The sequence below is a fragment of the Mustelus asterias genome, chromosome 27 (assembly GCF_964213995.1).
Source record: "Mustelus asterias chromosome 27, sMusAst1.hap1.1, whole genome shotgun sequence".
NCBI lineage: Eukaryota > Metazoa > Chordata > Chondrichthyes > Carcharhiniformes > Triakidae > Mustelus > Mustelus asterias.
The window spans coordinates 37,880,232-37,895,049 of NC_135827.1; the positions used below are offsets into that span (position 1 = coordinate 37,880,232).

General features: G+C 52.1%; 1 protein-coding gene across 29 annotated transcripts in view; it reads right to left on the reverse strand.

The window, feature by feature from the left end:
- The window catches only part of phldb1b (pleckstrin homology-like domain, family B, member 1b), a 334,696-nt gene that overhangs the window by 80,674 nt on the left and 239,204 nt on the right, over nt 1-14,818 (reverse strand). For all 29 annotated transcript variants that reach the window (XM_078199087.1, XM_078199084.1, XM_078199080.1 and 26 more), the window contains one exon: nt 14,165-14,302. In XM_078199087.1, coding sequence (XP_078055213.1) covers nt 14,165-14,302 — 138 coding nt within the window. The remainder of the gene's footprint in view (nt 1-14,164; nt 14,303-14,818) is intronic.

Consider the following 14,818-nt stretch of genomic DNA (forward strand, 5'->3'; position numbering starts at 1 on the left):
CCACACTCTGGTGCCTGTTCGGGTACACCGAGGGAGAATTTAGCATGGCCAATCGACCTAACCAGCACGTCTTTTGGACTGTGGGAGGAAACCGGAGCACCCAGAGGAAACCCACGCAGACACGGGGAGAACGTGCAAACTCCACACAGACAGTGACCCAAGCCGGGAATCAAACCCGGGTCCCTGGCGCTGTGAGGCAGCAGTGCTAACCATTGTGCCACCTTGGCGATAGTGGATAAATTATTTCTCACTTAGCCTGGGACATTACGCATGTGACACTTTGTCAACAAGCCTCGGGTCACTGTCTGTGTGGAGTTTGCATGTTCTCCCCGTGTCTGCGTGGGTGTCTCCGGGTGCTCCGGTTTCCTCCCACAGTCCAAAGACGTGTGGGTTAGGTTGATTGGCCATGCTAAATTGACCCTAGTGTCAGGGGGTTTAGCAGGGTAAATGTGTGGGGTTACGGGAATAGGGCCCGGGTGGGATTGTGGTCGGTACAGACTTGATGGGCCGAATGGCCTCCTTCTGTACTGTAGGATTCTATGATTCTAAGCACCCGGAGGGACTCCCTATCACCGAGTGGGAAAATCCCCCATATTGGATAAACCTGAGCCAGACAGGCAAGGAAAAGCCCCATCTTCATAATCTCCTCCAGCCCTACAACCATCCGAGCAAGTTCTCCGCACTGCTGACCTCTTTCGTTGCTCCACCATTGGTAACCAATGCCTTCAGCATGGAATTCCCTCCATAAATCTCTCCGCCTCTCTCGCGCTCTCCCTCCTGTTGAGACGCTCTTTGGGACAGGATTGAGCCTGGGATGTGACTCACACCACAGTCAAACAGTTGGTTGACGCTCACTGCCTCAGGTGACACCTGTTTAATGGTCACTTGGTTCAAAAAGCCCATGGAACTGGATTCCAGCCAGAGAAAGTAGGTAACAGGGGAAAAGAAACTACCTTTATGGTATTGTTTCGGTAGGAGACCATTTGACCCTTTTGTGCCTATGATAGCCTTTCGAAAGGAACTGGTTTAGTCTCATTCCATCACAGTCTCAGCATTATGGACCAATGGACACAATCAAACAACCCTAAACATGCACAGCAAATGTTGCTCTGTCAATCCTGTGCTCAAAGCTGAGGGAGGACTCTAAACATAGCCCAAAAGGGTCAGGCCCAAGCAATTATACCTCAGGGTTGGCCCAATTTAGATCTCCCTCCACATCACAACTTCTCAAACTGAGGTCAATGAGGAGAACTCGCAAAATGCCGGGTCACCTGATTATCGGCCATCTGGGGCGGGAGATACTTCATTGTCCAATACCGTTACGCATCTGCCTCGATTTTAAAGTTCTGGCCTTTTGCTCATCCACAGTTTCTCTCCCTCCAGCATCGGCAAGTCTGCCTTCAACCACCAAAGCCCAAGCTCTGAAATTTCTTCCTTAAACACCTCTGCCCCTCACTCCCTTCTTTTAAGATGCCCCTTCAAACATTCCACTTGGTCAACTATCCTCATATCTCCTTTAAGGGCGGCACGGTGGTTAGCTCTGCTGCCTCACGGCGCCAGGGACCTGAGTTCGATTCCCGGCTTGGGTCACTGTCTGCGGGGAGTTTGCACATTCTCCCCGTGTCTGCGTGGGTTTCCTCCGGGTGGGTTTTCTCCCACAGTCCAAAGATGTGCGGGTTAGGTGCATTGGCCATGCTAAATTCTCCCTCAGTGTACCCGAACAGGCGCCAGAGTGTGGCGACTGGGGGATTTTCACAGTAACTTCATTGCAGTGTTAATGTAAGCCTACTTGTGACTAATAAATAAACTGTAAAACTTTGTGTTGCTTGTTGTCAAATTCTGAATGATATTCGCTCCTGTGCAGTGTCTTGGGATGTTTTAGTATGTTGAAGGCACTGAATAAATCAAACTTATTGAAGGCAGAGCCCTGTTAAGAAGGTGCATTTAAGTAACGGGCTATATCCAGCCAGTAACATGGAGAATATACAGACCATCTTCTCCATTGCTCTGGGAGTCACTTCCAGCAGGTCAGTTGGAAGTTAGGTTTGGATATAATTCCTAATAGTCACTGGGGGCCGGTGGGGGGGGGGCTTGACTTCACCACAGACACAGGGACTGGATCAATATCTGCGCGACATTGTCCCCTGGAATTGCTCAGTTGGACACTGTGAGGAGAGATGATTCCTGTCCTCCTGGCATCGCACTGAGGAATGGATCAGAAATGTCAGAGCCTGCTGATCAAAGACCAGCCAGCTCGATTCACCCAGTCAAATATTTTGGTTTTGGTGATGAGAAAGGGGATAAAAACCATGTTGCCGTGAACCTGCCCTCCCAGCTTATCTGGAAATTGTGTGTGCAGTTAAAATTAAGACCAAATTAAAATCAAACAAGGGCTCTGCAAATAACCTCGGCCTCTTGTTTTGTTAATAAATTTAAAGCAAGCAAATTGCAATTCTGTTTCTCCTGGAGGGACATGCAGTCGGGGGATTTGGGAAGGAGGAGGGAGTTTACTTTCCCGTCTGAGGGACATGGTGACATCTCCTCCATCTTCCTTTGGCCATGTCACAAGGTTAGGAATAACAGCAGAAAGGTGTCATCAACAACCAGTTAACCTCATACGCAAACTCATTGATTAATATGTGTGATCAGCAGTGCTTCATGAGGTGATTAGCCTACATCTAAACACTCACACATGCTCACACACACTCTCACACGCTCACTCACATTCACACACTCACTCACTCACACTCACGCACTCACACACTCACTCACACTCACTCACTCACACTCACGCACTCACACACTCACTCACACTCACTCACTCACACTCACGCACTCACTCACACTCGCGCTCACTCACACTCACGCGCTCACTCACACGCACTCTCACATTCACGCACTCACTCACACTCACGCACTCACTCACTCACGCACTCACACTCACGCACGCACTCACACTCACGCACTCACACTCACACTCACGCACTCGCACTCACGCACTCGCACTCACGCACTCACGCACTCGCACTCACGCACTCGCACACTCACGCACTCACACACTCACGCACTCACACTCACGCACTCACACTCACGCACTCACACTCACGCACTCACACTCACGCACTCACACTCACGCACTCACACTCACGCACTCACACTCACACTCACGCACGCACTCACGCACTCGCACTCACGCACTCGCCCTCACGCACTCGCACTCACGCACTCGCACTCACGCACTCGCACTCACACTCACGCTCACGCACTCACACTCACGCACACTCACACATGCTCGCTCACATTCACGCACTCGCTCACACACGCATTCACTCACATGCACTCGCTCACACACACACTCGCTCACACACACACTCGCTCACACACACACTCGCTCACACACACACTCGCTCACACACACACTCGCTCACACTCACACACACACACGCATACACACACACTCACACACACTCGCTCACGCTCACACACACACACTCGCTCACACTCACTCACACTCATGCACTCACACTACCATGGAGACACGGGACGAGCAGTCAAACTGCTGGCATTGCCTGGGTAGGAGGGGGTACAGGGGAAGCATGGTCGCTGTTACGGTACCTCTGTCCTCGGTTACCTGAGGAGACCTGTGCGATAGAGAAAGCATGCAGGACGGGAGGAGGAAACAGTAGCCATAGTCAGTACCTCAAAGACAATTAGAAGAAATTAGTGCACAAAAGGTTAGAGACAGTAGCGAGAGTAACAAAACCCTGCAATATGGTGACCCTTACATATCAAATTTTATCTGCCCAGTTCACTTGTAGAAATCTCGAGCCCGTTCAGGCGAGAATGGGATTAGAAACTCCAGTTTATTGGCCATCAGAACCTGCAACTCGGATTGGATCCCCGCAATCCAAAACCTATCATTCTCTTCTGATCGGTAAAATCAACTAAATCTGCAGCCACTGACGCCAACTGCTGTGGCACAGAGTCCACAGCCGGCCTCTGATTGGACAGATCTGCAGAGGATCCACATTGGGCAGCATGGTGACACAGTGGTCAGCACTGCTCCCTCACTGCGTCAACACTGCTCCCTCACAGCGTCAGCACTGCTCCCTCACAGCGTCAACACTGCTCCCTCACTGCGTCAGCACTGCTCCCTCACAGCGTCAACACTGCTCCCTCACAGCGTCAACACTGCTCCCTCACAGCGTCAACACTGCTCCCTCACAGCGTCAACACTGCTCCCTCACAGCGTCAGCACTGCTGCCTCACGGCGTCAGCACTGCTCCCTCACAGCGTCAACACTGCTCCCTCACAGCGTCAACACTGCTCCCTCACAGCGTCAGCACTGCTGCCTCACAGCGTCAACACTGCTCCCTCACAGCGTCAACACTGCTCCCTCACGGCGTCAGCACTGCTGCCTCACTGCGCCAGCACTGCTCCCTCACAGCGTCAGCACTGCTCCCTCACAGCGTCAGCACTGCTCCCTCACAGCGTCAACACTGCTCCCTCACAGCGTCAACACTGCTCCCTCACTGCGTCAACACTGCTCCCTCACAGCGTCAGCACTGCTCCCTCACAGCGTCAACACTGCTCCCTCACTGCGTCAGCACTGCTGCCTCACTGCGCCAGCACTGCTCCCTCACAGCGTCAACACTGCTCCCTCACAGCGTCAGCACTGCTGCCTCACAGCGTCAACACTGCTCCCTCACGGCGTCAGCACTGCTCCCTCACAGCGTCAACACTGCTCCCTCACAGCGTCAACACTGCTCCCTCACAGCGTCAGCACTGCTCCCTCACAGCGTCAACACTGCTCCCTCACAGCGTCAGCACTGCTCCCTCACAGCGTCAACACTGCTCCCTCACTGCGCCAGCACTGCTCCCTCACAGCGTCAACACTGCTCCCTCACAGCGTCAGCACTGCTCCCTCACAGCGTCAACACTGCTCCCTCACTGCGTCAACACTGCTCCCTCACAGCGTCAGCACTGCTCCCTCACAGCGTCAACACTGCTCCCTCACTGCGTCAGCACTGCTGCCTCACTGCGTCAGCACTGCTGCCTCACTGCGCCAGCACTGCTCCCTCACAGCGTCAACACTGCTCCCTCACAGCGTCAGCACTGCTCCCTCACAGCGTCAACACTGCTCCCTCACAGCGTCAGCACTGCTCCCTCACAGCGTCAGCACTGCTCCCTCACAGCGTCAACACTGCTCCCTCACGGCGTCAGCACTGCTCCCTCACAGCGTCAGCACTGCTCCCTCACAGCGTCAACACTGCTGCCTCACAGCGTCAACACTGCTCCCTCACAGCGTCAGCACTGCTCCCTCACAGCGTCAGCACTGCTCCCTCACAGCGTCAGCACTGCTCCCTCACGGCGTCAGCACTGCTCCCTCACGGCGTCAGCACTGCTGCCTCACAGCGTCAGCACTGCTGCCTCACAGCGTCAGCACTGCTCCCTCACAGCGTCAGCACTGCTGCCTCACAGCGTCAACACTGCTGCCTCACTGCGTCAGCACTGCTCCCTCACGGCGTCAGCACTGCTCCCTCACGGCGTCAGCACTGCTCCCTCACGGCGTCAGCACTGCTCCCTCACAGCGTCAGCACTGCTCCCTCACAGCGTCAACACTGCTCCCTCACAGCGTCAGCACTGCTCCCTCACAGCGTCAACACTGCTCCCTCACAGCGTCAACACTGCTCCCTCACAGCGTCAACACTGCTGCCTCACTGCGTCAGCACTGCTCCCTCACGGCGTCAGCACTGCTGCCTCACAGCGTCAGCACTGCTCCCTCACGGCGTCAGCACTGCTCCCTCACGGCGTCAGCACTGCTCCCTCACGGCGTCAGCACTGCTGCCTCACAGCGTCAGCACTGCTGCCTCACAGCGTCAGCACTGCTGCCTCACAGCGTCAGCACTGCTGCCTCACAGCGTCAGCACTGCTCCCTCACTGCGTCAGCACTGCTCCCTCACGGCGTCAGCACTGCTCCCTCACGGCGTCAGCACTGCTCCCTCACAGCGTCAGCACTGCTCCCTCACGGCGTCAGCACTGCTCCCTCACAGCGTCAGCACTGCTGCCTCACTGCGTCAGCACTGCTCCCTCACGGCGTCAGCACTGCTCCCTCACGGCGTCAGCACTGCTCCCTCACGGCGTCAGCACTGCTGCCTCACGGCGTCAGCACTGCTGCCTCACTGCGTCAGCACTGCTCCCTCACTGCGTCAGCACTGCTCCCTCACAGTGTCAGCACTGCTCCCTCACTGCGTCAGCACTGCTCCCTCACAGTGTCAGCACTGCTCCCTCACAGTGTCAGCACTGCTCCCTCACGGCGTCAGCACTGCTCCCTCACGGCGTCAACACTGCTCCCTCACGGCGTCAGCACTGCTCCCTCACTGCGTCAGCACTGCTCCCTCACGGCGTCAGCACTGCTGCCTCACAGCGTCAGCACTGCTGCCTCACTGCGTCAGCACTGCTCCCTCACGGCGTCAGCACTGCTCCCTCACGGCGTCAGCACTGCTCCCTCACAGCGTCAGCACTGCTGCCTCACTGCGTCAGCACTGCTCCCTCACGGCGTCAGCACTGCTCCCTCACGGCGTCAGCACTGCTCCCTCACGGCGTCAGCACTGCTGCCTCACGGCGTCAGCACTGCTGCCTCACTGCGTCAGCACTGCTCCCTCACTGCGTCAGCACTGCTCCCTCACAGTGTCAGCACTGCTCCCTCACAGTGTCAGCACTGCTCCCTCACGGCGTCAGCACTGCTCCCTCACGGCGTCAACACTGCTCCCTCACGGCGTCAGCACTGCTCCCTCACAGCGTCAACACTGCTCCCTCACGGCGTCAGCACTGCTGCCTCACGGCGTCAGCACTGCTGCCTCACTGCGTCAGCACTGCTCCCTCACTGCGTCAGCACTGCTCCCTCACAGTGTCAGCACTGCTCCCTCACAGTGTCAGCACTGCTCCCTCACGGCGTCAGCACTGCTCCCTCACGGCGTCAGCACTGCTGCCTCACAGCATCAGCACTGCTCCCTCACAGCATCAGCACTGCTGCCTCACTGCGTCAGCACTGCTCCCTCACGGCGTCAGCACTGCTCCCTCACGGCGTCAGCACTGCTCCCTCACGGCGTCAGCACTGCTCCCTCACAGCATCAGCACTGCTGCCTCACAGCGTCAGCACTGCTGCTTCACAGCGTCAGCACTGCTCCCTCACGGCGTCAGCACTGCTCCCTCACGGCGTCAGCACTGCTCCCTCACGGCGTCAGCACTGCTCCCTCACAGCGTCAGCACTGCTCCCTCACAGCGTCAGCACTGCTGCCTCACTGCGTCAGCACTGCTCCCTCACAGCGTCAGCATTGCTCCCTCACGGCGTCAGCACTGCTCCCTCACTGCGTCAGCACTGCTCCCTCACGGCGTCAGCACTGCTCCCTCACGGCGTCAGCACTGCTGCCTCACAGCGTCAGCACTGCTGCCTCACTGCGTCAGCACTGCTGCCTCACTGCGTCAGCACTGCTCCCTCACAGCGTCAGCATTGCTCCCTCACAGCGTCAGCACTGCTCCCTCACGGCGTCAACACTGCTGCTTCACAGCGTCAGCACTGCTGCCTCACAGCGTCAGCACTGCTGCCTCACAGCGTCAGCACTGCTGCCTCACAGCGTCAGGGACCCGGGTTCGATTCCCGGCTTGGGTTACTGTCTGTGCGGAGTCTGTACGTTCTCCGCGTGTCTGCATGGGTTTCCTCCCACAGTCTGAAAGACATGCTGGTTAGGTGTACCGGCCATGCTAAATTCTCCCTCAGTGTACCCGAACAGGCCCCGGAGTGTGGCGACTAGGGGGTTTTCACAGTAACTTCATTGCAGTGTTAATGTAAGGCTATTTGTGACACTAATAAATTTCATTTAAACTTGAAAGGTAAAAACTTCAAGCCAATTTCTAGAATAATCCCAGCATTCAGTGGGTAACAGTCTACACTAACACAGGACTGCGAGTAGACACCTCCATCTCTGCAGTGTTGTTGATGATGTGTTGCAGCAAACATTGATGACACTTGGCACACAGTAGCGGCTGTATGGCATGTGGCTGTCCCTGTGTCAACATATGAGCAGAGAAAGAAAGTAGGCCATTCAACCCCTCGAGCCTGCTCCACCTTTCAGTAAAATCATAGCTGTTCCAAGTGCGACCGCAACATCTATCATCGAACAACCCTTCTGAAACCATGGCTTTGGGGATGAGTGCCACTTGACTCTTGTCTGCTGGAGATTTTGGACTCACTCTTCAAGGATCGCACCTGAGCTGCATCCCTGCAGAACATCATTGGAGCGATGCATGGGCATACACATTGAGGCTCAGTAGGCTATTTGACTACAGAAGCATCACAGCCTGTTTAGTTCTGACATCTGCAGGCGTGCATTTTGCACTTGAGCTGATAGTCAAAGTGAGGATGAACTGCACTGTTGGGGGAGATGACCAGCACTCATCTCTCTGCTATTTGGATAAATTGATCTAATAGCATTGCAGGCGACTGCACGCTTAGTGTCGTGGGAATGCCGCCTTTTTTACTACGTGTAATGCCAGCTCTAGAACCACAGTGCAGGAATATCCGGGACAAACTTTGGGAGAACAGATTAAATCTTCCATCAGCAGATCCAGCCACTGCTGTAGACTGGAGGTCAACTCTCCTCGATAGTTCCCCCAGAATTAAACCTGGCTGCTCGAGGTGAGGAGTCCCTCTGTGAAGCTTTGCATCATTCTTGAGATATGACTGCAAAACTGAAGGGCCTTAAATGGAGCTGACCTCAAAACTAGTCCAGTCTGCTCTTCCCTTCCAGGGTAGTACCTGACCAGGAGTTATCACAGATACAGAGTAAAGCTCCCTCTACACTGTCCCCATCAAACACTCCCAGGACAAGTACAGCACGGGGTTAGATACAGAGTAAAGCTCCCTCTACACTGTCCCCATCAAACACTCCCAGGACAAGTACAGCACGGGGTTAGATACAGCTCCCTCCATCCCCAATATTATACTCCATGTTATTATCATTTTGATTTGCTTTTATGGAAACTATTTGGAATCTGATGAAGTGTTCAACGGTTTCATTGAATTTCCAGGTGAATTCAGACAGAGCAATAAAGAGATTGCTTCAATGATAGAGGAAGAACGCTCAACACTGAGAACGCTGCGAGAAAGCCCCCAGGAACTAACAAACCAGACAAGCACACAACGTTAAAAAGATTCACCAGCTGCAAAAAGCGGAATAGTGTCGGAGAGAGCAAGCGAGTGAATGATAGAGAGTGAGAGTGATAGAGCGAACGAGTGAGAGAGAGAGAGTGAGTGAGCAAGATAGGGAGACAGATAGAGAGGGCGAGCGAATGATAGAGAGTGAGCAAGATAGGGAGATAGATAGAGAGGACGAGCAAATGATAGATAGAGAGATAGATAGAGAGGGCAAGCAAGCATAGAGAGAGAGCAAGATAGAGAGATAGATAAAGCGAGCGAATAATAGATAGAGCGAGCGAGTGAATGATAGAGAGATAGATGAACGAGCGAGCCAATGATAGATAGAGCGATAGATAGAGCGAGCGAGCGATAGATAGATAGATAGAGCGAGCGAATGATAGAGATAAATAGAGCGAGCGAATAATAGATAGATAGATAGAGCGAATGATAGAGATAGAGAGATAGATAGATAGATAGATAGATAGATAGATAGATAGATAGATAGATAGATAGATAGATAGATAGATAGATAGAGAGATAGAAAGAAAGAAACAAAGATGGCAAGTGAATGATAGAGAGTAAGATAGAGAGAGCGAGCGAATGATAGTGAGATAGTGAAATAGAGAGAGCGAGACTGACCCACCACAAATCTGCAGCAGCAATCACTATAGACAAGGTGACGCTAGTTCCACATGGAACTTGCTTGCCTTTATAGGACGGGGTATAGAGTATAAAAGCTGGAGTCTGATGATGCAGCTGTATAGAACGCTGGTTAGGCCACATTTGGAGTACTGCGTCCAGTTCTGGTCGCCGCACTACCAGAAGGACGTGGAGGCGTTAGAGAGAGTGCAGAGAAGGTTTACCAGGATGTTGCCTGGTATGGAGGGTCTTAGCTATGAGGAGAGATTGGGTAAACTGGGGTTGTTCTCCCTGGAAAGACGGAGAATGAGGGGAGATCCAATAGAGGTGTACAAGATTATGAAGGGGATAGATAGGGTGAACGGTGGGAAGCTTTTTCCCAGATCAGAAGTGACGATCACGAGGGGTCACGGGCTCAAGGTGAGAGGGGCGAAGTATAACTCCGATATTAGAGGGATGTTTTTTACACAGAGGGTGGTGGGGGCCTGGAATGCGCTGCCAAGTAGGGTGGTGGAGGCAGACACGCTGGCATCGTTTAAGACTTAACTGGATAGTCACATGAACAGCCTGGGAATGGAGGGATACAAACGATTGGTCTAGTTGGACCAAGGAGCGGCACAGGCTTGGAAGGCCGAAGGGCCTGTTTCCTGTGCTGTACTGTTCTTTGCTCTTTGTTCACACTGACATTTTTCTCTCTGAAATATTTATGTTTTAGCAGCTTGTGAGATTTTTAAAATTCATGCTTGGCCTCCATGTGTTGCCAACGATACCAGTATTTATTGTCCATCTCCAATTACCTTTGGCTAACAAACTATTCGATTCCAATGAGTGTATTTAACTGTATCAATATCTTACTGAGCAACTTGTGAGTTTAACTTTGGTCATGATTATACATTATCAGAATTGCTTTCTTTCCCCATCTCTTTATTTTTGGCTATATTTCAGCCCCCCCGAGTCTCACTGGGGCACAGACGTGTGCCCATGCAGACACAGGGAGAACGTGCAAACCCAACACAGAGGCCGGAATCAAACCCGGGTCCCTGGCGCTGTGAGGCAGCAGTGCCAACCACTGTGCCACCCACCCTGAAATTTCTGATGCATTTTCAAATCAATCCACTTCTTTGAATAGAACACACTCAGTGGAGGGAAAAGCTTTGGATGTTCTGCCAGTCGTGGGCAGTTGCACCATTTGAGGTACACCACCCTAAAGGGTTACACACTGAGTTTGGGAACATGGGATGACTCTTCCTTGACCAGCAAAGGTATGATGGGATGAATGGCCTACCTCTGCATCATAAATGCTTTCTGTTTCTCTCTGGGCTTGGTTCCCTATGTTATTCCAATGAAGTTCAATTGCAGCCTTGGGAAACAGCAACTCAGCTGTTGCCCAGTCACTTTGCAACCTGCCAGTCTCCACATCATTCCCAGCCTTCCCACATCAGTGGGTCCTGGGATTAGTTTATTGTTGCTTTTGACACCTCCTCAGGGCTCAGTTTCTGTTTCTCCCCCTGTCCCATTACCACCTCCTGCACCATCATCCTTTTTCTAATTTGGATCAAAATTCTTCCATCTGGCCTGCTGCGGGAATCCTAGCAGGTGAGATAGAAAGTTTGGCGGACGACTTAAAGATCCATTGAGCTTGGGCAAGAATTTCCAGCTGGAGAATCCCACCCTTAATCTCTCCTTCCCCCCCCATCTGAACTTTTCTATCATTCCACCCAAGTCCACACCATCTCCTCCTCCTTCTGATTCCGAGCTTAAGATTAAATCTTTCATTTCTGCCCATTCTCATGAAGTGTGAACTCTGTCTCCCCTGATGCTGTCTTCTATCTAATGGGGTAGACTGACAGAATGGTTACGGGCTGATGTGGAAAATCAGTGTCAGAACCCTCTGTTTGAACACCTCGCTTGCTCCGTGCCCGGGGCTATGACTCAATACTACTGACAAAACATTCTTCTGTCCCTGTCTCTGAGCATGTTTAAACAAAACTGAGGTATTCAAACAAGGTGCAAGTGTAGAGATTTGCCACTGCTTGTACTGTGGGAGATCAATGAATTTACAGCACAGCAACAGGCCATTCGGCCCAACTGCTCCATCCTGGTGTTTAAGCTCCAAGTGAGCCTCCTCTTATCCTACATCATCTAATCCTACCTGCATGTCCTTCTGTTCAATTTTCCTTCACACACTTATCCAACTTCCCCTTAAACACATCTACGCTATTCACCTCAGCCATATTTTGTGACAGCGAGTTCCACATTCTCACCACACTCTTTGGTAAAGACATAGAAGACAGGAGCAGGAAGAAGCCATTCGGCCCTTCGAGCCTGCTCCACCATTCATTACGATCATTGCTGATGTCCAACTCAATAGCCTAATCCTGCTTTCTCCCCATAACCTTTGATCCCGATCGCCCCAAGTGCTATATCCAGCCGCCTCTTGAATACATTCTCCTGAATCCCCTATTGGATTTGTTAGTGACTGTCCTTTCTTCACGGCCCCTCATTCTGATCTTGCCTTCCAATGGAAACATCTCTGCGACTCCCCCACTGAGCCTTTCAGTAATTTGAAAGGCCCTAGCCTTCTACTTTCCGGAGAGAAGAACCTGCCTCCTCCCCTCAGATGTTCAATCTTTCCAAATGGTTATAACCTCTGCGTTTTGATTTAATGTTGTATAATCCTCTTTGCACCTTCTCCAGTGTCTCTGTATGCCCCAGAGACCAGAGCTGTTCACAATATTCCAGGTAACTTGTCGTTCCCTACTCTCCCATTGGTGCTGATTTCTATTTTGCTCCATTCCCACTGCAAAGGTTCTCGATATTTCACCAAAGTGTTCATTTAATCTGTGCGAGCCTGAAGGATGAATGTGGATAGCTTGTTTGACTGCTAGGCTATTGGCAAACCACCTCCCCCCCTCTCCCCTCCTACTTCTCCCAGTCTCCAAGCACCAATCACTGGTCAAGGACTATTACTCCTCTCCCCATATCCTCTAAGTTCAAGGATGCTGCAACCAACAAGTAAATCTTAACTAGCAGCTGCGTCTAAGCTGTCCCCGTTGCAGCCAGCGTCCAGTTAAATGAAATAAGCAAAATAGCAGTAAAGGAAACAAAGGTTGCCTCAACAGCAGTGAAGCCAACTAATTACTCCCCAGATGTGGACTCTCCATGATGTCTAACTTTGGCTCCTCACATTCGGGAGAGGCCTGCACAAACACAGAGGAACATCCATCTTACACCAACTGGGTTCTGGGGGAGGGAAGAGTAACTCTCCAGCCCAGATCTTAATGCGATAAACTGCATCAACACCAAAGACTTGCCGCTAACGCTTTCGCCGCAGTTACAAATTTATACCGCTCATATTTCCTGTAATGTCTTCAATCAGGCCATTGAGGTTGGGCCTATTGGAGTATGAGCTGATTAAGGATCCAATTGATGAGCCAATCAGGGAGTCTTTGCCTTGTACTTAATGGGGAGTTTCAGTTCCTCTGACATCCCTGGAGGTAGACTGCTGACTGCGAGCACTCTGTGCACTGCTGTTAAAGGGATTTTGGTGAAGGGACTTCTACCTCCAAAGACTTATTACACTGCCACAACTCCTAATGTTACAATGTTAATGTAACCGGGCGGCACGGTAGCACAGTGGTTAGCACTGCTGCCTCACAGCTCCAGGGACCGGGGTTCGATTCCCGGCTCGGGTCACTGTCTGTGTGGAGTTTGCACATTCTCCCCGTGTCTGCGTGGGTTTCCTCCGGGTGCTCCGGTTCCCTCCCACAGTCCAAAGATGTGTGGGTTAGGTGCATTGGCCGTGCTAGATTGCCCCTTAGTGTCCTGGGATGCATAGGTTAGCGGGATTAGTGAGATAAATATGTGGGGTTACGGGAATAGGCCCTGGGTGGGATTGTCATTGGTGCAGACTCGATGGGCCGAATGGCCACCTTCTGTACTGTAGGGATTCTAAGATTTCTATGACTCTAGTTGTCGGAAGTCAGGGCTTGCTAAAGCCACAATCTGTCGGCCTCTAGACCACACTGCCGCCGGGGTGGCCACATACCGTGGCCAGGGCATCAGTCCCATATTAATCTGTGAATGAAGCAGAGCGGCTGGAGGAACGACCAGAGCACCAAATCAAACTGACCCAATAGCAACACGAGCACCCCCATGTTTGCTGAGTCTAAGCTCAGTCTAAACGCTGGAGAAGAGAGTGTCTAGTCCTCACTGGGGAGGGAGCTCACAACAGATAAGCTCATCATTTCTGCATGTTGGAGAGATGAACGATAAGAGGTTAGAGAGAGAGAGGGAGAGAGAGTCCTGAGCGAGGGGGAGCAGTACCTTGTCTTTTTCCCTCTGGATGTTACTCTCCAGCTCCCGGAGCTTCTCCTCCAGCTGCTCGACAATCTCCTGTTCTTGCTGGATTTGGACAATCTCAGATTCCCGCTCTCCCTGAAGCAAGGCTCGCTCCATCTCCGCCTGCGGAGAACATCAAAGGAATAATAATCGACATTGCATACAAGTACATTGAAATAAAACAACTTGCATTTATATAGTGCCCGTCACAACCTCAGGAGGTCCTGAAGTGCCTCACAGCCAAGAACTGCCCCCGCCCCACCCCGCCACCAAGTTATAATGTAGGGAACGCAGCAACCAAATTTGTGTACAGCAAGATCCCACTAAAGGCCAGGTGAATGAAGGTTGAGATTTAAATACTGACCCAGCGCAGGGACCAATTATTTCAGTAGCCAGCGAGGCCCTGAACCTGAGAATGTAGAACGTTCTAGAATAGTCCTGGAGTCGCTAACGATTAAAAAGGTTAATCTCCAGACCAGCTGCAGTAATTAAAACCCGGCAGAAAAGTGGTCAGAACATTAAACAAAACGATGTTTTCTTTCCACTTTGTTCAAACATTTCCTCCTTAGTGATAAAACTCGCTGAGCTGGGGGAGCAAAGGTTGTTTCACTAACAGCAACGTGCATTTATATAGTGCCT